General features: G+C 38.3%; 1 protein-coding gene across 1 annotated transcript in view; it reads left to right on the forward strand.

Annotated features, from left to right (window-relative positions):
* Positions 1-21,636, forward strand: part of COL5A2 (collagen type V alpha 2 chain) — a 106,632-nt gene that overhangs the window by 37,211 nt on the left and 47,785 nt on the right. The window contains 5 exon segments of the mRNA XM_004942396.4: positions 13,673-13,897; positions 15,429-15,442; positions 17,914-17,946; positions 18,729-18,761; positions 19,401-19,454. Coding sequence (XP_004942453.2) covers positions 13,673-13,897; positions 15,429-15,442; positions 17,914-17,946; positions 18,729-18,761; positions 19,401-19,454 — 359 coding nt within the window.

Below are 21,636 nucleotides of genomic sequence, written 5' to 3' on the forward strand. Positions count from 1 at the left end.
AGGCAAAATGTTGCTCCTTTTTCTATTTCTCCTGTTTGTCATTTCTGGTGGTTCTTCAGGGATACAGTGTATGGGGTCTCACTTGTATCTTGTCCCCTAAGCAGCAAAGCCCTCTAGCAAGGAGATGTCAACTCCTAACGCAGTAAGACTCTTTTAGATCTCTGTTTTCTTTTAAGCTGAAATAAAGTCATACTTCAAAACAGTTAGAAGGCTGGTCTTGAGTATAGGATGCTCATCGATTATTTGGAAGGCCTAAGTGCAGCACATGTGCACGACAGTCCTGACTGTCATGAGACAAAGGGCTCAGTCTCACTTGCATGTATGACACAAAGTCCAGCCCATTGATTCATTGTCTCTGTGTACGCACAGGTCATGCGGTTTGTGTGTGATACGTCCTCTACTGTGGTAACAAAAACCTGTTGGAAGTAGCTGTATGAGTCTACAAGAGCGCAGATCACTGGTGGAGAAAGAATTGGTGAGGATAGGCACTGGCAGTATGACACTTCTTTACCACTGTGAATAAGTTTAGCAATAGGACACTGTGTTCTGGAAATTATCACAGATCTCTACTGTATATTGTGGATAGATGCCAGCTTTTTCTAATCCTGTGGGAACTTTCTTAGAATTGAAGATAACTATTTGAAAAACAGATGTTGATTGAGAGACTAAAAGTTAAAATGTTTAGCTGGGCAAACTGAAGTTCCAGTTTACTGACAGCTACTGAATTTTCAAGTCTGTAACTGATTGTATCAGCTAAATGTGTAGCACCTCATTTCCAGCCTTGTTCTTCAAATATAAGAAGTATGAATACATTTGGAGGTGCTGTTGATGACTATTGAATGTTCTGAAGGAGGTAAAAGATTAGAGTTTGCTCTAAAGCTGTGCAAATATAACATTCCTAATTGATTAACTGAATTTCAGTAATAGGTAGAACAAAACATTGATTTGCTTGCTGTGGACATTTGAGCTTATTTTGTATAGAATAGGGAGTAGAGACTCAAGCGACCCCACCTCTTAAGGCACTTGAGCATATAAACAGGAGGAATCAGGCTAACGATCTCAGTCCTGTCCTCTCAAGTGTAATTTGTATTGGACTTCACTGTTGTTTTCACTGTTGTTAGCAGAAGCGTGTCTCCACATGTTTAGTACCTCACTGAACTGGATTTCTATTTCTAAGCTGATAGGAAGACACATCAAATGGTTGTCTGTTCCTAACCAATGAGTAGTAATACCTCTTGCCTATGGAGTTGCTGATGTTTTGAAAATGTTATTGAGCATTTCTCAAATTCGTAATTGTAATGTTAAGTTATACTCCTAGTGTAGAATTCCAAGAGATGTAAGGTGCTGAAGAAAAGATATGTTCTTAGAGAAGAACAGCGGAAATATGGAGGATAAAACTGGGGTTTGCAGGAATAGGGTGAGGTGTGAGAGCTTTGCATTTCAGAAAATTATATTGCTTAAGAACATAAAAGATTGGAAATTAATATGCTCTTTGAGGAAGATCTTGAAACACTCAGGTGTACTTCTGATAAGCCGGAAGTCAGCAAAACATTATTTGAAGTTCCTCTGAGGTAAATGATGCAAAAAATATTGGTATTTGTAGAACTTGACTGTTTAAAAAAGTTCTTATTAGTTGGATGCTGCCTTTTTGGGCTTTTAAAGGCTCGTATCAAAGAACAACGATAGAATAAAATCAAAAAGATGAAAAATGATAAAGTAGTTTTGAAACAAAGAGCTAAGGGAAATAGCAGATGAAGTTCAAAGCAAATAGTAGCTGGAGGTGATGACGGCTGGTTTGTTTTAAAGTATGGAGCTCTATTTGAATTTTAATTCATTCAAACCCTGTCTGCCATGGAATATTTGTCTCACAAAAGTTCATAATGCTTCATCTCTGAAGCATGGAAGATATCCAGTGAGTAAGAGCAGCAGAGCCTGCAGGAAAGCCTTTCATTTCCTTTGTTCCAGAAACCCTAATCCAGCAGGGGAGTGAAGTAAAGCCTGGTATGTATTTGTTAAAAGAACTTTTATTAACATTACACATCCAAATGGCGGCATGGGCAGGACTTTTTTCTTTTCTGACTTGTGTTTTTAACATGGAGTTTCATTCTTAATGTTCATCACTCTTTCATTTATTTGTTTCAAAATATGTATGGACTAACAACAGGGACAATAACAAGCTAAGTTAAACATGAAATTGAAAATTGAATTTTAAAAAATAGGATGCAGTAATAGGGAGTCTTCACGTATGCAGAGGACTCTAATTCTGCTTTCACACTGGATTTTTCTTACAATGCTTACCTGTAAATTTCCAGATGTGCAACCATGGGAAACAGAAACAACAAGACAAAGTAAGAAACTAGGTTTTCCCCCTTAAACTTAGAGAAGTTATGTAACACTGTGAAAATGGAGTAGGGATCTTCCTCTGACCTAACTCTATCCTTCTTCTAGTTGGAATAAAGTTTCATTAGTCTACAAATATGAGACTCTACTTGAAGACATCTTTGGAGTTGCTATATAGAAACGGCAGCCTGTGCTGGAGAGGGAACTGTTTATAAATATCCACATTTTCCATATCCAGCCAGATTAATTGAAGCAACCTTAGAGAGGCCTCATAATATCAGTAATGATGAAAAAAGATAGGTCAGTGAGAACACTTTCCCTCAACTTGACTCAAATGCCTATTTTTATAATGCTTTCCTGGTATAAAGATCTCCATGGCAAAGTCTTGAATGAAGTAGTTTTTTTTTCAAGTATTCTGAAAATAAAAATGGCTTTCAAGTGGATATATCTCATAAAATTACCTTCTTGTCAGTGCTTCCCAACATCAACAACAAAAATGTAGATGTTTAAGTCACAAAGATTAGTGTGGTGGAAAGGCGATACAGGAGTGGAATGGCAAAAGGAACAGGAAAGGAATGCTCACTCATCCGCAAGGATCTAGGCTTGTGGGGAAAAACTCCACAAGGGAGGGGTCTCCAACCAGAGATCCTTCCTCAGTAGCAATCAGCCCTTAAATGGGAGTCTAAGAGAGATGCAGCCAGTCTCCAATCTTTCTGGTCACAGAGCTGAATTGCCTTCACCTGTGCTCCCAGGCCTGACTCGGTCCTTTCCTCATGTTATCAATCAGTGGTTCAGGCTGTGACTGAACAGTTCCCATACAGTAGAAAACTTCCTATCTGGTCCTCATTGTCCAGCTCTGATATTCAATCTCAAAGATTTTCTCATTCCTAACCATTATTGAAATGAGTTGGGATCTACTTACTGGCACTTTTTTGGACACTGGAGGAAGGAAATAGATTATTGCTCCTATGTTTCTAATAAGTTGAACTTCTGCAGAAGTAAAATTTCTTCTTGGACTTAAGATGCTCCGAAATTACTGTCTCCTTTCTCATGTACACGTGCAAGTGACTTTAAACTGCACTTGAAACTAAGCTGCTCCTTTATAATCTTCATCCTTGATGCTGTGCAGAAAACAGCTAGGATGTCCTGAGGGCTGCCAAAGCTTGTTCCGTGTCATCTTGAAACCAGAAGTTGCTGACTGAGCTGTCTGCTGTGTGGTAAAGGTAGTGGTAGCAGAAAAGAAACAGAGGCTTTGTTGCTGGAATTTTAGCAGACTTTCTTGCTCTTTTCTAATTTCAGAGGCCCAGAGTTTCAGCAAATGAATAGCTTTACTGTACAAACAACATGTTATGAGTATGGCCTTCCAGTGCTACCTTCCTACTCTACTCCACCCAAACACTGGGTGGTTTTCTCTTCAGCTGGATATGCTGAGCCTGTTGGAAAGTAAGGATTTTTAATTATGGAATTGAATTTTCTTACTAATTATAAATCTTTATTTTTATCTAAGAAAGAGGGTGATATTAGTCAGCAGAGGATGCATTTAGGGATTATGTGAACCCACTTTGCAAACCACGATGTATAAGAGGTTTGTGGAAAAGGCAATGTGATGATAGGTTTCTATGGAACTTTGATGTGTATAGCTTCAAAGAATGAGGGTGTTTGGGCAGTAGCAAGTGTGTTTATCTCAGATGAAATAAGATGACATCCATACCCATTTTGTCTGACTTCAAAAGAGATAAATCCTACAGCAAAAGAAAAGCAAACCAGTTCTTCTACAGAGCCAAGTATTATTTTGTCAGTTCGACTTTCAGTATTATTGCATATGTGAAGCTAGAACAGTGGAATGAACTTGCAAGGATTCAGTAGCTGGGAACACCAATAAGATAAGCTTGCAGTTAAGTGGCTGCTTCATGAATTTTCCTGTTGCTGTTGAGTTGGTGATTGCCTTTGGCAATGTGATAATTCGCTTAGTGAACAAAGGGAAAGCAGTGTAATTCATCCTGTACATAACCAGGTCTTTTGTAAGGAGCAGAACAGGTTTTACTACATTTGCCCCCCCAACTTTTTCTTCCCTGTTTGCCATCAGTTTTTAGTGTTGGATTTAATCCACAAAGGCTCATACTGTGGTGTATGGTATTCACATAGGCTATCTTCACTGTTAGCATCAGAACAGATGGTAGCTTACTTCCCTGCTTCACCAGAGTGGTTAAGCTATTTAGCCTGTATGTAGCATTTTTTTCTTAAAATCTTGCTTTGCAGGACAGGCATGATTATTTTTGAGTTAAATTGTAAGCTATATCCTTTTAATCAGACATTTCAGAACGCTGTTGAAGAAGTGAGTAGTGTTATGTAGGTGAAGGATTTCTCAGAAGTTTATGGTCAAGTATGATTTAGGCAAAAGATTAGAAGGTGTTTTTTTTTTTTAAGTTTATGTGCAATAATAATAAAGGTATAACAATAGTAATCAACAGAGGAGCTATCGAAACCTTTAAGATGAAATGAAGGATCCTCTTTGTTTCAGTTGTCAGAAAGCAGTACAGCATATTCTTTAATATGTACATCAAGGATAGTTATTCTGGGATGCATGAGCTAATAAACTGATTCTTTACTATGAGTAGTCTGAAAAGCATAGGCTTACAGGTGCAGCTACTTATATTGCTCAGATTTCAAAATGTCTTTTATCATTTGACAAAAGATGAAAATACAAGGCAGCATGAGACACCTGTACAACCTTGATGGTTTCAGAAGTGGTTGTTCAGGATCTGACATAGCCTGATCTTAAAACACATGCCTTGTCAGTTGGGCAATTGGTTTCTGTCTGGCTGGACAACCAGGATGGCCACTTGTGAATTATGCTTACTGCTGGAATCCAAGTGTTCTGTGAGTGGAAACTGTCTTAATGATACTAGCACGGGAGGCAGCTGAGAGAATTTTCTTCACAGCCAAAACACGTTGTTTAACTGAAGCAGAGCAGTCTAAAGAATGGACTTTGGAAAGACCAAAATGTAGCAATTGCAGATTCCAGAATAGTGTGCTGAAGTAGACAGTAGAAAATATTACATTTTCACTGAAAAGTTTTCTTATTTTGTACTTGGGTTTAAATACTTTAGGCATAGTCCTTAAGTCCTGATGAAGTCTGCTTCAATTTTTAGCACAAGCAGGTTGACTGGGTTTCCCCCGATTGGAGCATGGTTGCTTCCAGAATGAAGCTAAAGCATTCAGTCTTGCAGTTTTAACTCTGTACTTTCAAAGACAATGCCTGTATTGCCACATTTGTGAATATTCAGCAGTACTGTGCCCTGGCCCTGCTCTGCTTCCACAGACTGAAACTATTTCAGCATATTCTGTTTGTAAGTGCTTCATCAAAAGAATCTGCTGTTTCTGGGGGGCCAGCCTATCCTCAAGCAAATGAAAGCTACTCCACTTAAAAATGGCATACCAGAGTCAAGAATGTGTTCAAATACTTTGCTTAGAAAACCAGTTGCTCTCTGGTGCCTCAATCCTCTTTAGAAATAATAAAATGTAGTAATTTGGCATGATAAGCACACTCTAGGTTTGATCTCCCTGAGGTAGGAAGGAAACAGTGGGGCAGAGCTGAGCTGACTTTGGGATGATGACCTTGAATGACAAAGTCTAAGCAGCACGGATGCCAGCAGAGACCAGGCACCCTGTGTTTTCAGCTGATTAGCTCCAACTGCTGAAACCTGCTATTGTGTTTTCTCAGCCATGCCCTGAATGCCTGCCCATTACTATCTATGCATGACATTAGACATTTGGAAGTCATTTTTTTTCTCCACTATGTGCCTGATGCTTGATTGGTGTATTCTGAGACTGTTTATAACAGCACTGCTGGCAGATCAGACTCTTCAACCTCCCTCTTTACCCTATTCTTCTACAGGCTCTGAAGAACATAATCAGTCATTCTACCCCTGAACCAAAGTAAAAGCAGAGAAAAATAAAGAAAAAAACCCTGCCCTTATTTATGGAATGACTTTAGTGAGTTAGTTAAACCAAGTTCTTCCAAAGTGCAAGGAGATCCAAGGCTGTGGAGGGACCAACAGAAAATGACCAACCTGAAACATCTTTACAGTTCACTGCTCTGTACGTGGCACAAGAAGGGGGTGTTTAGAAGGGTTGAGTCTTGTTCATTAATTAAGTCAGTAACAATGAAGTCAATATGCAGAAACATCATCAGATGCTCTTTGTGAATTGAACAGTATAATAAACAGTGGATAACACTGTAGGACCAGCAAGAGAAATCCTTTTTAGTGGAAAAGCTCCCAGTATATTCGGCCTGTATATCCAGCATGTGTTGGACCTTGTAATAAAAACATTGTTCTTGACTGTTGTTTTGGAAATGAACTTTTTTCTGTGAAAGATGAGCAAAACTCCACTTCTCACCGATTGAGACATAAATGTAGGAACTTGTGAGTTAGTAGAAACATAGACTAACACTCTAAATGTGCCATAATTTCAAACAGTTAATAAAAAGTAGGTAATCAGATGCTTACAATGTCAAGTTAAAATTCATTCAGAGGAGTCTAACTGTATCGAAAGCATAGTTTTCCCTTTTCAGTTATCACTGTTCAGCTAAATCTGGAATCACAGTGCTGAGCTGGAAAGCAGAACTATTTGTTTTGGCACAATTTTTTGGAGCAGACAAAAACAGTTGCCATATCATTCTCAGAGCCCTTTAGCTGTGAGGTTACCCCTTCACCTGAGTCCAGATGCATCGGTTTTTTTGTTGGTTTTTTGCCTCCGGACTGTTCTTTAGACCACGGAGGTTGGGTTTTCTCAGCTGATAAACCTCAGTGGTGAACTCACTCCCCTTAGTGCCACCTTGAAGCAGCTAGTTAGCTGCAACGTGCATACCTTCAGTAGAGCTCTGGCTAACTGCTGTACCCATTTCAGCAGTTAAGTTCATGTTTGGGAGCCTACTTGAGTCTTGATACTTGGCTGTATTTATTCATACTTAAGGCTATGGTAGTGAGCTCTGCAGGAAGAGCAGCTGAGTCTCTGTAATTTTCCATTCTTAGAATACGTGTTTTAAAATTACCTACACTACTTAATAGAAGTCCCAGAGTATAGTCTTATTCTGAAACAAGGCACGAGGGATTTGTCTCCTTGCCTAGGTGTTTGACTAACCAATCACACTGAAAGCTCACTAAGACCACTGAACTACTTTTAGAATGCTTTTAAAAATATTTATTTTGTGCAAATTATCCTGTAAGGTTTTCAGGAAGGAACTCATAGAACAAATTAAAAAGGCATGCCAAGTTTTCCTAAGAAATGCTTCTGATGAAGCCTGGTTTCCTGGGTTTTATTTCGAATTGTGTGCTTTCTCAAATGTATAATGAAAGGAATTTATTATTATCCACTTCTTTTAGAAGGGGACCTCAGTCATGCTGTAACTTGGGTCTACCTTCTCTTCCCAATTGTGTGTTATGAAAACTTGTGGGAGTGCAGTATTTCAGCGACCCTGTCTCTCACGGAATCTCTGTCAACTGTGGTGGAAATCAACCTCTGGAATCAGATGTGTGGGGACACGCAAGCCTAATTTACCTAGGAAAACTTGGGAAAAAATGCAGAATGAAATGTTCATCTGGACCTTCAGATAGTATAGAACAGTACAGAGCTTGGACCTTGATAAAGTCATTTTAGACCAATGAATGTCTTTGCTGGTTGTTTTTTAGGTGTTCCAGTAGCAAGTCAGTCTGCTGTGCTGTAATCATGATGAATTTGTGTCGTTCCTAACTTACTCTCCTGGCTGTGCAAGGGGACTTAAACTGAATTTCAAGCCATCGAGAGAGCATTCATCTTCTGTAAATACTTAGTGAATTGACAGTGTGTTAGAGGCCTTGTTAGTGATGAGCATTTCCAAGAGAATGCTGTTATTTGCATTTAAGTGCATCCTTGTACTGTAGCTATTATCTCTAGTTCACTGAGGTGCATGATGCATACTGAATGGAAGTGGCTGAATGCAAATTTGATTTGATGGTGCCAGTTGAGTCTTTCATATAAAGTGAATTCTGAATCAATTCACTTTGTTATGGCTAAAGGATTCTAGGTTTATCCTTATGTCTGTAACTGTAAATTATATTTTCTGTAAACTGTGTTAATCGTGAAGAAGAATCTTTTCTGTGTATGAAGGCAAAATAAGTTTTATGTTCATCGGCACTCCAGAAAAGTATCTGATTTTTCAATATAATTGATGTTTGCGTTAATGTTTGTGTGATAATTTAGATAATGCTATTTATTGCTGCTCAGAAAAAAATATTTTCAGAAGTTTAAATCTCTACATACAGTGCAGTTCCTATAGGAGTAAATCAGTTTTTTTCCCACTGATTTAATGAGAACTGGACTAAGTCCTATGTTAATGTTGCAACAATCTGGCAATCAAGTATTATTAACACTAAGCTCCTCTTGTCCATCTCTTGGCAGTCTGTACACATACCCAACAGTACATCTGCAGAATGGTTGTTAGCACGTATTGCCTTTCACTTCAATTTTCTTCTGCACCTCTGCTTGTGAGTCAGTAGAATTCGCTTCTTGTAATTCATAACTTGAAACTCAGCTTTTCTTATTCTTCACCTTTCTTCCAGAGTTTGATTAAAAACAAACAAACAAAAAAAACCTAAACACTGTATGTATTTTACTGTAATCTTACCTTTCTATATACTTTTCATGAACTAGAATCAGGATGAATGTATGAGAAGCTACCTGCCAAAGTTGTTTTGTCTTCAGGCCTTTTTCTTAAATAATCCTACCTTTTTTTTATTCCATGCTTTTTATGTTAAGCAACAAGAAGTTCATCTTGGCAGAAGAAAGAATACAACTGACAGACTATGTTTAAAAGACCAGCAATCACCTGCTCTGGTTTTATTAAGCTACATTCTCTACTGCTTGTAGGTCTATCAGAATTTAGGCTCCTTTAATTTTTGATTATTTGAACTAGTAGAAGTGTAATGAAATGGAGCTGCTTTGCTGCTGAATGCTTTCCCTTACCGTTTCATAAATCTGCCAAAGTTGTTAATGTCTGTGGAAAAGCTCTATATCTGTAAGCTTTGCTCAGGCTTTTTTCCTCCTATGTGTGGCATTCAGAGACATATCTTCTGGCTTCTCTTCAAATTCATAATATTACCTTGTTGTGTAAGCATAGGCAGGTAACATGAGAGCATAGTGTGAGGCTTTGGGGGCTTTTCTGCATGGAAAATTAATATCTTTGGAAGACACTTTTAGAAAGCTGTGTGGAGTAGTTTTCTTGTTCATCTTTCAACCCTTCTTGAGTAATTTTTGATCAAGACACTTCCCCCCCCCCCCCCTTTCCATTTTCTCATTTCTAGGTCTGATTTTTCCTTTTGTCCATTCAGGTTCCAAGCTAAGGCCTTACTTTCCTTGTTCACATGCAAAACTTGAACCAGAAATCAATGAAAGCAGTGAGCCAACAAGAATGACTTTGAATACTAATCCAAGGCCAATTCTCTTTCATTTTATTTTCTCTTATTTCCATTTCTTCCCTCTGCTTTTGCCCTTGGAAGAGCAGCCTGGTATCCACATTTATGACCATGTGTGCAGAAAGGACGTGTGTCAGTAAGCATCTTGGATCTCTGGGTTAGCTTGCACAATGGTTCATGCCTGGTAGGTAGTTTAAGAAAGGTTAGTCTTGTCCTTGGCTTGTTGAAGAAGGGAACTGTTCTAGGGAGAAATGAGCTGAAAAGGAAAAGAAGCTCAGTATAGAGTGCCAAAAGCAGGGCGCGGCTTGTCTGCTTTTGCAGGGCGCAAACTAATTTTGGATTTACAGATGGTGAATGATGGACTTTGACAGCCATCTAGTGGCTGCGCTGTTTGTTTCCCAGTAATTAGCACAATTTCAGTGTTATGACAGAATCGGTCCTGTGTTAGTGTGCTATGTGATTTTTTAATTCAAAACTTCTGATGATTGGTGTCTGAATATGAAGACCTGGTGTATCAGCTACAGCTCACTTGGATTTCTGGTTGAATAGTTCTTTCTTGCAAAACTGGTAGTCCAAGAGATTAGTATATAGCGGGGGAAAAAAATCCCTCTGTACTCATGGTGCCTTTCGCTGAAATCATTTTTCAGAAAGGTCCTTCATGTAAGTGTATGAATGAATGTCTTGAAATATTTCATAGGGTATTTTTTGTATCTTAGCTCTTATATCTGCAGATGCTTTGAGACTCGTTTTCTGACTGAAATGAACGGATGAGTCTGTAGATTCATCCAATAGGAGTAATAGTTGTACTTCCTATTGGTGAGAAAGGAATTGGTTAATGGGCTATCATCTCATTTTGCCACGTTAACAGTTCCAAAGCTGCTTTTGCAGTCATTCGGCACCTTGGGTTAACAACTGCTGAGGTGGAATGAATGTGTGAAGAAAACAGTGCCTTGGTCTCTATAATTAAAACAAAAACAAACAAAGAAACAAAACCATGTTCATTTCCATGCTGAGAAAGTAACAGAGTAGTAAAATTTCCTCTGCTGCCTTCCCAGGTCTGGGTATGGGTGGATGACATGCCTATGGTTCAGGTCTGCACTGTCACAGCATCAAGGAAAGCTAGAATCAGCTAACACAATCAAAAGTTTTAACCTTAATCATGTGCTTATTTTTTCCTTTAAAGTTACCGGCATATATGCAATCTGACAGTAAATCAGACCTCTCAATATATTTCCTGAAGTCAGGATGTGTTCCTTTTGCCTTCCTTTGTACATCTTTCTGGGCCAGCTAGCAGGACTCCATCAGAAGCAGTCACTTTCTGGCTTGGCTCTTATTTGCCAAAGCAGTTGTTGCTATGTGGTTTATTTGAAGTTATGACAGAATGCTGACTTAGGGCTCAGTAAGTCAGAAATTTCATTTATGCAAACTGCTGCTCTTGAACAGCACAGTGAGTTCTCCTTGTGCTACATTAGGGAAGACAGAGACCATATGCCAGACATCTGGGGGAAAAAGGCTAAATATGTCAGACAGCATGTTATGTCATGCACACAAGGGAGAAGAGAGAGGAGTGCTTTCCAAAACGCATTCTGCAGTTTGGAAAATGATTCTCACAGTGTCACAAATGGACTGTACAGCACACTTGGTTGAAGTCTTTACTTCACACTGACAACGTTTCCTCCTGAGCTTCTGCAGCACCCCTTTGAGCCTTTTGGTCAGTGTATGTGATGAGCTGGTCATGGCCAGGAAATGACCTGGTATAAATTTTGATTTCGGTTAGAAAGCTGCAGGAGCTGATGGTGGCAGGCAACAGTTAATAACACATCTGCTCCATTTCTCTGAGCTTTTGACATTGATGGAGTAACTGGACTTGAGCTAAGGCATGAAGCCAAAATCCCAAATCTGTTCCTACTTATTACTTTGTGATTTTCTGTTTACATCTGGTTCAAATTACAGCAGAAAGACATGGAACAGCAAAGCTGACCTTGTGCTTAGTGCTGTTAATTTTCACACAAATAGAGAGTTTTCTTAACAATTAGTATTCATGATCATTGACTACTGGGATGCACCCAATGTATGTATTTATAATTGCGTCTGTTCCCCATCTTATATCAGTTAGAAATTAGAGCTGCTTAGGAAGCTTCGCTTAGCAATTTTAACCCGATTGTTGCAGTTTAAAACTTGACATTTTTGTTAGACAGACATTTTTGTTAGAAGGGTTTCCACGGCCAGATGGAGCTCCCATTCAGGGTATGACTAAGCCTCACTGCAGGATCTCAGGGTCAGGAGAGTCCTTCAGAGCACAGGAGCCTGTGTGGGCGCTCTGCTGCCCCTGTGGCTCAGAGTGAATCGTGGGACTAGAGTTTTGAGTTCCAGGTTTGTGACTTCCTGCCTAGGGGCAGTCTGGGGACTGTTCAGTCTGTTTGCTGGAGTTTGTGTTCCTTCCGAGGATGAAATATTTGTTAGGCCAAAGTAATTTAAAAAAATCCTTTCTGCTGCTATGGCATTCTGTAAAAGTTTGGACAACTGAGGAAAAGTGTATTTTGTTTTAAAAGTGTATTTTGCTTTTTGGGGGAAATACTGATACTTACCTTGGTATTAAAAAAAAAACAACCCCACAAAATATACATAGATATTTGGACTAATTGTGTACACAATAAGAAGTAAACAAAGGCATGGACTTCACTTCGGGTAGGACAATATGTGAAGAGATAGTTACTCCCCATGTTCCCCAACCCAGTCAAATAAGGAAAGTTTAAGTTCTCTTGGGACATTAAACACAAAATAAAAAAAAAAAAAAAAAAAGAGAATTCAACCCCGATAAATTATACTGTCTTGGTTACAATATATTGGTTTGAAAAGAGAGAGTAAGATCTACACTGAATAGATTTCTAAATGAAGTTAACGAAAAAGAAATAAAGACAAGTATTAAAACAAGAAAGTTAACTAGTTATAAAGGAAATTGATTAGGTTAAAGGTGTGTGGCTTCAGTTATATGAGATGAGCTTCATACCAGTGTGAGAATACGTACGTAGGCAGGACACGCATACAGTCAGGAGCTGTTGCTCCTATAGAAATGGCCATGTGGGACATTATTTCATATATAATTATTTAAGGGTTATTTGATATATAGTTAACATATAACAATAAATTATGCATGTGCTGGTGTGATCGTGTGTCAGGAGACAGTGAGTTGGCTTATAAGAACTGAACAAACCCTGTAGTTTGAGGAGCCCCTCTTCATTCAGCTGCTGCTACTGCTAAATTGCCCTTGCAACGCATACTTTGGTTGCCACTGGACAGTGACTGACTGTCTTGTCTGGAAGGCTTTGTTCTCCATGCTGGTATTACCTTATCCAAGATCCTAACAAATAAGGTTTCTTCCTTTTCCATCAGCATTCTATCATATCTATTCCACACGTAATGTAAGTCTGGCTGTGCGAAGTATCTGCAGCAGGGTGTGGGTTGATACAGGTTCTTTTCCCCAGAAAATGCCCTACTGCCCTGTGTGCAAGAGTTGTCAAGAGCTAGCACATGGCAGGAGTTCTTCACTGCTAAGTCGTATCCTGCTGAGCAAAAAGGCATCCAGCAACTCATAAAGCAGCATTCATTTGAGACCACGCGATGGATTTGTGTGCCTTCTGTTGGCTCTATTTCACTTCCTTTTGATTGAGAAATGACATGGTAAAATAAAGTAGATGTTTAAGTTGACTGATATTTAGAACTTCGTAACACTGACTTCAGCTCTACTGGTGGACTATGTTTTCTTCGCTTACGTGGTGCTACTTTTTATCTCTAGATGTGTTCTTTGCTCATCCCGACCTACTCCTCCTTTGATTTCACAGTTGGAAAATGCTATCTATGTTCTCCCTCCTTACCAGGAGAAGATGTTGAAGAGATTGCCTGCACTCAGAATGGCCAGATGTACCTGAACAGGGATATTTGGAAGCCCTCACCGTGCCAGATTTGTGTCTGTGACAACGGAGCTATTCTTTGCGATGAAATCCAGTGTCAAGATGTGTTGGAGTGTGAGAACCCACAGGTGCCCCCAGGAGAGTGCTGTCCAGTGTGTCCCCATACCGCACGTGATTTTGACCCTACCGTTGGTAAGCTTGCTTCCTAGTTCACTTTTTGAAAGGTGAGCCGGTCAGGCTGGCCTTGAGAGTGAAATCTGCTCTGCTGCTGTGGCTCAAATTGGAACAGGGAGACTGTTGAGGCGTAGGTCAGCTTGAAGTCAGTATGCAGGAAGATTAGTGGTGAGGTTCAAGTTCTCTAAAATCAACCCAAACAAGTAGGAAACTATGGGTACTGAAATTTCTAATAGTATTTCCATGCTGAATATTTAAATCTGAGGACAGTAAATACTGATAAGCTAGTTTCTGACTTCGTTTGCACCTGAACTGACTCTGGAAATTTTCCCTTGACTGTGAATCTGATAAAGTCAAAAGGCCTTAGAACTAAGAGGCTGATCTGAACTCTATCCTAATGTTTTGAGGTTGGTTTTTGATTCTTATGGTGATTCTTCTGGGACTGAAAGAATAGTATGCTAAGACATAAAATAAGCACCTGCTTTGATAAAATGCTTAATTTCAAGCTTCTCCAATAGCTGAAAAAAATTATATAAATATAAACAGTCAAACGTAGGTACTATTAAAATGCTTCCCCAAAATAAAATGATGGACAGACGATTCTCTTGTGAGACATAAGGAAAAACACAGTATGAAGAATATTATGTGCCTTCTGTGATATACCTTGAAGATGATATCATTTCCAGTTCATTTTTTCTTCCAGAAGAGACTTGGATGAAGGAAATCCCTCCAAATACTTTCTTAAGAGAAAATCTATTATCTTGCAATAAATATTCATTAATAAAGTATGGTGCATTTTTAAACTATTCTATATATAATAATTAAAGCAGTTTTTTTTTTTTTTTACAGGAGACGTGGTTAATTTTTATTAACCTAGTACAGGACTAAATGATAATGAGTGTGTAGTATGGGCATGCGTAACTGAGCATTAAAGCAAGATGTGTCAAGCATCAATAAACAGATGGAGCCTCCTGCTGTGTTTTGAGAGGCATTAGGCCAAGGGCAACAGGTACACTCAGAAGATAGAAGAACAGTGTGGAAACATTGCAGAATTCCTTACTGTAATTGAAGACATTAATAAAATATTTATCAGAAGGATTTTTTATGGATATGAATGTAGCTCTATAGCTCTGAACTCAGGCGCACATAATATTGCAGAAAAAAGTGTGAAAGATCCTCCAGTCAGTTCTATCTTTTGAAAAATACCATGTTGTATGTTATGGGTTCATAACATACGGGTTCTTGTATTCAAGTAAGTATTAGAACTTTCTTTAACTGCCAGTGCTAAAAGCCTTCTAAGAGTTCCCCAGAGGATATTCTAAAGTGCTTTTTCTTATTCTGTGCAATGCTGAAAAAGGCTGAGGATCAGGAGGTATCTGATTCCTCAGACTTGAACAAGAGAGTATGTGTATCCCTGGTACCTTCTCCAGCTCCATGTACATCCAGAATCCTGTGTGGCTTTAGCTGTAACACCTTCACTCAGCTCTTTCTGTCTCTTGAAGTAAAAATATTAATTTATTCTCTTTTCTTCTTTTGTCCTTTTTATTAGGCAGAGGAAGAAAGGTAAGATTTCTTTATTTTTTTAATATGTTATAACTGTTAATAAGTCTCTTGCATCTCCTCAGATCACTTCACAAAAATTAGATGTAAAACTCTTGTAAAAACATCTATATTTTTTTTCCTCTTGTTTTTTTTCCTCAATGGCTAGAGAATTTGCAATAGAAAACATCCTGGGATACAGGCAAAAAATCCTGGTCTTAATACAGAGAATGTCCTTGCTGATAATCCCTGCTGTCTACCTCAAAGAAATCCCTGTTTAATTTGGTCATCTCATCTCCAGCAGTGCTACACAATGAGTGAAGGGACCACTGCGTTATTAGAAGTCAAAGTTTTAAAACTTTCAGCTTGGTTTTGATGAGACTGCCTACTGCCTGGTGTGTGATAGGTAGTATAAGCCCTCTTCGACCATTCCTGCTGTATTTGTTAAAACATTGAGCAGGAGACCTGTCTTATACTGTGGTGCAAAGCATTACTGCATCTTGTCTAGGTGTCCTTGCGGTGGCTTTAAACTATATGTAATTCAAATGACAATCACAGGGTAACTGTTGTACTGCTGCATATATGGCAAAGCAGCCCCTGAGGTGTTTTGCACGGCTGGTACATTGGCTTTGCATCTTGGCCTGCTTGTTGCTGCACCTATTTACAGGACCCTACATGCTGCCTGTTACTGGTAGGTGATGATACCTCAGAACTGTCATGCCTTACAGCTGCTATCCTGGCCACTGATTTGATCAGGTCTATCATAAAATTATCCTTAAAAGTCAAGGTTTTAGAACTATTCTACACCACACTTTGATCTAGCTTGTATTTTTTAATACAAACTTTTGTTTTCTTACATTTGCTGTTGTTTCATTATTTTATATGCTTGGCCATGAACAAATGGATCTTTGTTTAAAACCAGTAGATGACAGCACAAATATCATAAAAGTACTCTTCAGACATATTTAAAGGTATGAAACGCCACTCAAAACTTTTTTTTGGCACCCTTTGTGCTTTCACTGTGGTATTAACTCAGGGTGCCCAAGGCAGCTTGTATAACATTGTAGCTGTGTTTGAGTCTGCAGTTATGGGATCTGCTTGAGAGCAGGACAAGGATGCTGGGTGAACGACCAGAGCAATGCGATCCTGCTCAGGGCCTTGTTTCTGTGGGCAGCGCAGTGCATTAAACAGGTAGAGGATCTATCTTTACAGGAGAATCATAGCAATTCTATGATTCTAAGGTTGGAAAAGACCCACAGGGTCATCCGGTCCAACCATTCGCCTTTCACCAGTGGTTCTCACTAAACCATGTCCCTCAACACAACATCCAAATGCTCTTTGAACACCTCCAGGGTCGGTGACTCCACCACCTCTCTGGGCAGCCCATTCCAGTGCCTGACCACCCTTTCAGAGAAGTAGTATTTCCTAACGTCCAGCCTGAACCTTCCCATGTGCAGCTTGAAGCCGTTCCCTCTAGTCCTATCACTGTCACACGAGAGAAGAGACTGGCCCCCAACTCACTACAACCTCCCTTCAGGTAGTTATAGAGCGCAATAAGGTCTCCCCTGAGCCTCAAAAATTTTAAAGTCTTTTCACCCCCATCTATTTTTTGGGGGTTTTTTTGTTTTGTTTTTTCTTTTTCTTTTTTTCTGTCGTCGTTTATTACATTTCCATACATCGAAATGTAATGAGTTATGATAAATGTACTTCTAAGATGGTAAGCAGCTACAAGAACTAATTGAAATGAATTTTAGGTTATCAAGGATGTAGACTCATTAAAACCAAGTAACACCCTACACAGAGTTAGTGTGTGGAAATGGGCTCTAACAAGCTTGCTACTTGATAGAGGTCCTCTTTTTTTCCTTAACTTTTTTCTTTTCTTTTTTCTTCTTCTTTTTTTTTTTTTAATGAAATGGTTACTACCACTATGTCTAAACCCATTTATTTTATTTAACATGTAATAGTTGTGAACACACTCAGCACAAGAAAAAAAAAATTGGCAAATGCAGTTCCCTTCATTCTGTGGCCATGTGATGTTTTCTTATGCAGACAGACATGTAGGTTTTTTATACCTGTGATGTTAGGAATTCTAGTTAATATCTTGAATAAATAGCATCTGAATGCTGTGGTGGATTCTGCATTTCAAAGGAATCAAATGGTCAAGAGTGAGAAAATGTTCTTTTACTATTGAAAAAATCACAGTAATGTTTTAGTCTATCCCTTTTTTTTATCAGCCAGTATTTTGTGGATTTAAAGAAAGTCAGTTTATAACCTTCATTTAATCAGTCTCTGTATTCATTAAAAATAGTACTGATTACCTTTTGCAGGGACTTCAATTTAGTCCCAGGTGTAGACTTTCTTTAAGATTAGCCTTTGTTTTTCACAATCACAGGGATGAAATTAGCGCATTGGGTACTGTTAATTGTACTTTCATTTGTTTTCTACCATCTGAAGTTTTTCCATCTTTTTTTTTTTTTTTTTTTTTTTTTTTACAGGGGCAAAAAGGAGAACCTGGAATAGTGCCACCTGTGAGTCCATTTTTTTCTTCATTTATCAGAGCTCCATAGAAGTGTATATTTCAGTACTTCAAAAAAAAAGTTCCAGCTGTTAAACAAATGCTACAAAAACATATAGGCTGATACTGAAAGGAATTGAATGAATTACACTGGTTGACATAAGTGAAATTGTACAAGCCTGTCAATTGCATTTTGAGGAAAACTAATCTTAGAGTTAAATTTGTCAATCTTATGTTTTACTTCAGTTCTGTTTAGGTATAGTGATACATCAGTGTTTGGAAAATTCGTTAAAAAAATAGAGAACTGGTGCTAAAAATTCTCCCTTTCCACCTTTACCATTATCCTTTTTGAGAATCACAGAACATTTAGATTGGGAAAGTCCTGTAAGATCATCTGAAGTCTCTCATTAAACCATGTCCCTAAGTGCTGCACACACGTCTGTTAAATCCCTCCAGGAATGATGGCAGCCACTTCCCAGCCTGTTGGATGGAGACAAATTAAAGGACTAGATAAACTTAGACTATCTCATAGTCATTTATTTATTTAATCTTTTTTTTTTTTTTTTGCTTTTTACAAAAAAATAGCAACAATGCTTCCAAAGACTTTATATCTTATAGAAATTCAGCAAAAAGGAAAAAGAGAGGCAGTAAAAAATACTTTATTATCAAAAAACCTTAGAACTTGCTCAGTATCTTAATTCTCTCTATCACTATTTATTTTTCAAGAAATATTTTTCTGTAACAAATATAAGCATAATATTGTATGTTAACTTATAAATATATTACTGTCTTTAGGTTTCAGGAATACGAGGCCGCCCAGGGCCTGCAGTGAGTATTTTCTTCTCTTTGCTGATAGTATTTTCCACTTTCTGCCATTTCTCTTTTGTATTGTGAGAATGATATAAAGGGTGGAATCTTCCACACATATGATGGGGGTATTGTGTGTAAAGTTGCTGAATTTCAGGAAGTAACAAGATTATGGGAATTTGCACTAGGTCAGCCCATGACCTAAGCAATAGATGTGTGCTTGTAGCACACACTTGTCCGTGGACATTTGAACATGGTTGTTGCTGAGAAATGCTTTTCTAGCAGGAGAAGGAGATGCAGTCTGCTCTCCAGCTGTGATTAAGAAGGAGCAGTTGTGGACTATTTTTGAAGGGTGTCTCAAACCTGTATGTTTCAGTATTGAGAGCTTCCAGGATTCAGAAAATCAGTCCTAAATTAAGCTGTGGAGCACATGAGATATTAAACCATTTTGTAGATCTCTGCATCCTGTTTCTACTCCCTTCAGGCAATACACAGTCGAGAAGAGATGCTCAGTGGTCTTAACTGTTTTCTTTATCGATCACGTGGGGGAAAAAAAATGATAAATTATTTTTCATGTAAGCATGGGATTCCATAGTAACAGAGCTTTATAGATCATTAGCTTGTTTAAAAGGCATTTAATATTTCTAAACTTTCTTTTAGGGACCTCCCGGTTCACAGGGACCACGGGGAGAACGAGGACCTAAGGGAAGACCTGTAAGTTATTAAAAAGCATTAGAAATTAATTTCTGGACTAACCTCAAAATGGTGGATGGCTTTAAACTTTTTCTGTGTCTTTTACAGCTACCAGAACTTTACTCGTATCTTCAAAAATCAGCTGACAAACTGAAAAATGTTTGTCTCACTATCGCTATGTTTTTGAGATAAATAATTGAGGCTAAGTGGTATTTTCACTGCTGACTACTGATTACTACTGTGTATTAAGCAGCAGTGTGGACTGTGAGGATTGCAGTGTTTCAGAACAGACAAAGCTCGGGAAGTTAGCAGGAGTTAATATATGACTACATATGTTGGTATGCTGGTGAATAATATAATTGAGATTGCTCAGTGGAAATAAAGACTTCATAAGGGAATTTCAGTGTCTGCATGTGGAGAACCACAGAAAGGCCAAACGGCAGTGCTGAAAATACCAAAGACGACATGTTCCTGTTGAAAAGGCTAGGACAAAATGCAGAAGCTGTTTTTAGCAGGTTTTAGGGAGTTGTGCCATTATAATTTCTATGTGGATATTTTCCTATCCCTCTAGAGAGAGCAAGCCAAGACTTAACGTATTTTGCTTGAATAACAGAGCTGAGTTTTAGGCATGGACCTGAGACTGACTCCTTTTTGCTGTTCCTCTGGTGAATGCCTGTTGTCCATAGATGGTAATGACGCTGCTTCTAAAGATGTGGAATAACTGTGTTGCCTCAAGATAGATGCCAAGCCACTGCTGCTCTCTAGATCAGGCAACATTAAGACGTTTGTCTGATGAATGGCTGTCACAATGCATAAAGGAATTCTTGAAGTAATTGTGAAATTTTGTGGTGTGTAGAGGAATCTTGAATGTGTTTGCAGAGATGTCTGATGTGTCTTCTCAGTGTGCAGTTTTATCAATGAGACACTAAATTTCTGATCCTGTGCTGTATGTCTTTACAAACTGATGGCTAGAAACACCTGAAGTACCAAAATGTTGTGTTTATGTTAAAAAAAAATAATAATAATTTTTTGAGTTCCTTTGACATGGATTATTAATAGTGCTTTGAAAAGAAATCAAGGGATTAGGAACCCATCAACTTCTTTGAAAGTGTTATGTCAAAGGTTTTGGTGAGACCTTATGTCAGACTGCAGATCTGATTGCTCAGGGCAGTGCTTTAGATCTGTCGTGACTGCTAGTGGAGGGTTTTTGATTTGTACTTCTGGAAAAGAGAAAGTTAGCTTTCACCTCCTGTTTATATTATGAAAAACTCCCCACACATTGCTTATTATTTGTTTAAAAGTCCTAAAGGAACAGATTGGCTTTTGCAGACACTCTATACAAAATTAACTGCAAACCCCCTAAAGCATGTTGCCAAGCCTTTGGTTTGTTTGTATTTTTTTAAAAATTCTTTTAAGTGGATTCCTACTGACTAGTGAGCAGTAGGAACTCAACTGTTGTATATAAAGTGAATTCAGAACTATTAGCGTAGTATTTACTTCTAATTATTTGTTTGTGTACCAGTGAGAAGCAGAGGCAGTAGTATGCTTGGATTTATAAAATGCATTTGGGAATGGGAAGTTTTAGAGTATGATACAGTTTCATACAAATGAACCTTTGAAGACAGAACATATGCTTGAGCATGCTCGGAATATCAGTATGCTTTGTTTCAGTATTTTTACACTAGATAGTAATTGCAGTAGAAATAAAATAGTTTTGAAGTGCTCTGCTGTAAGCTGCGTTTTCTTGTACAGGCAAAATCTGTAATTGTGTTTCCTGGCCAGCAGCAGCAGTGGGCCAGAACTAATAAATTGTCATTATTCTAAATATGTGTTTAAAGGATGCCACCTTGTGGCCTCTGCTAGATTTTTAAAACAATTGGTAAACCTCTGTGACTTGAGCTGAGCTGCTGAAAAGAAGGGTTTCTACATACACATATTAAATAAATACTGTCAATTAATTTTAATCAATATTTTATTAAAGTGCAAGAAGATCTGGTTATATACCACTAGTTGGTTAAGAGCTATAAATACAAAAATGCTTTTCAAGGGCTTCTGAGCTTGTGGGATGGTTGCAGTGTTGCTCTTAAAGCACGCTTAGTGACTAAAAATGTGGCTCCTTTTCTAAGCAGGAGCTAAAAATAGCCATTTTACTATGTCATATCTTGTTATAAGGTATCTTGATTTGGGTATTGAAAATGTGTAG

This window comes from Gallus gallus, chromosome 7 (assembly GCF_016699485.2).
Source record: "Gallus gallus isolate bGalGal1 chromosome 7, bGalGal1.mat.broiler.GRCg7b, whole genome shotgun sequence".
Classification (NCBI taxonomy): Eukaryota; Metazoa; Chordata; class Aves; order Galliformes; family Phasianidae; genus Gallus; species Gallus gallus.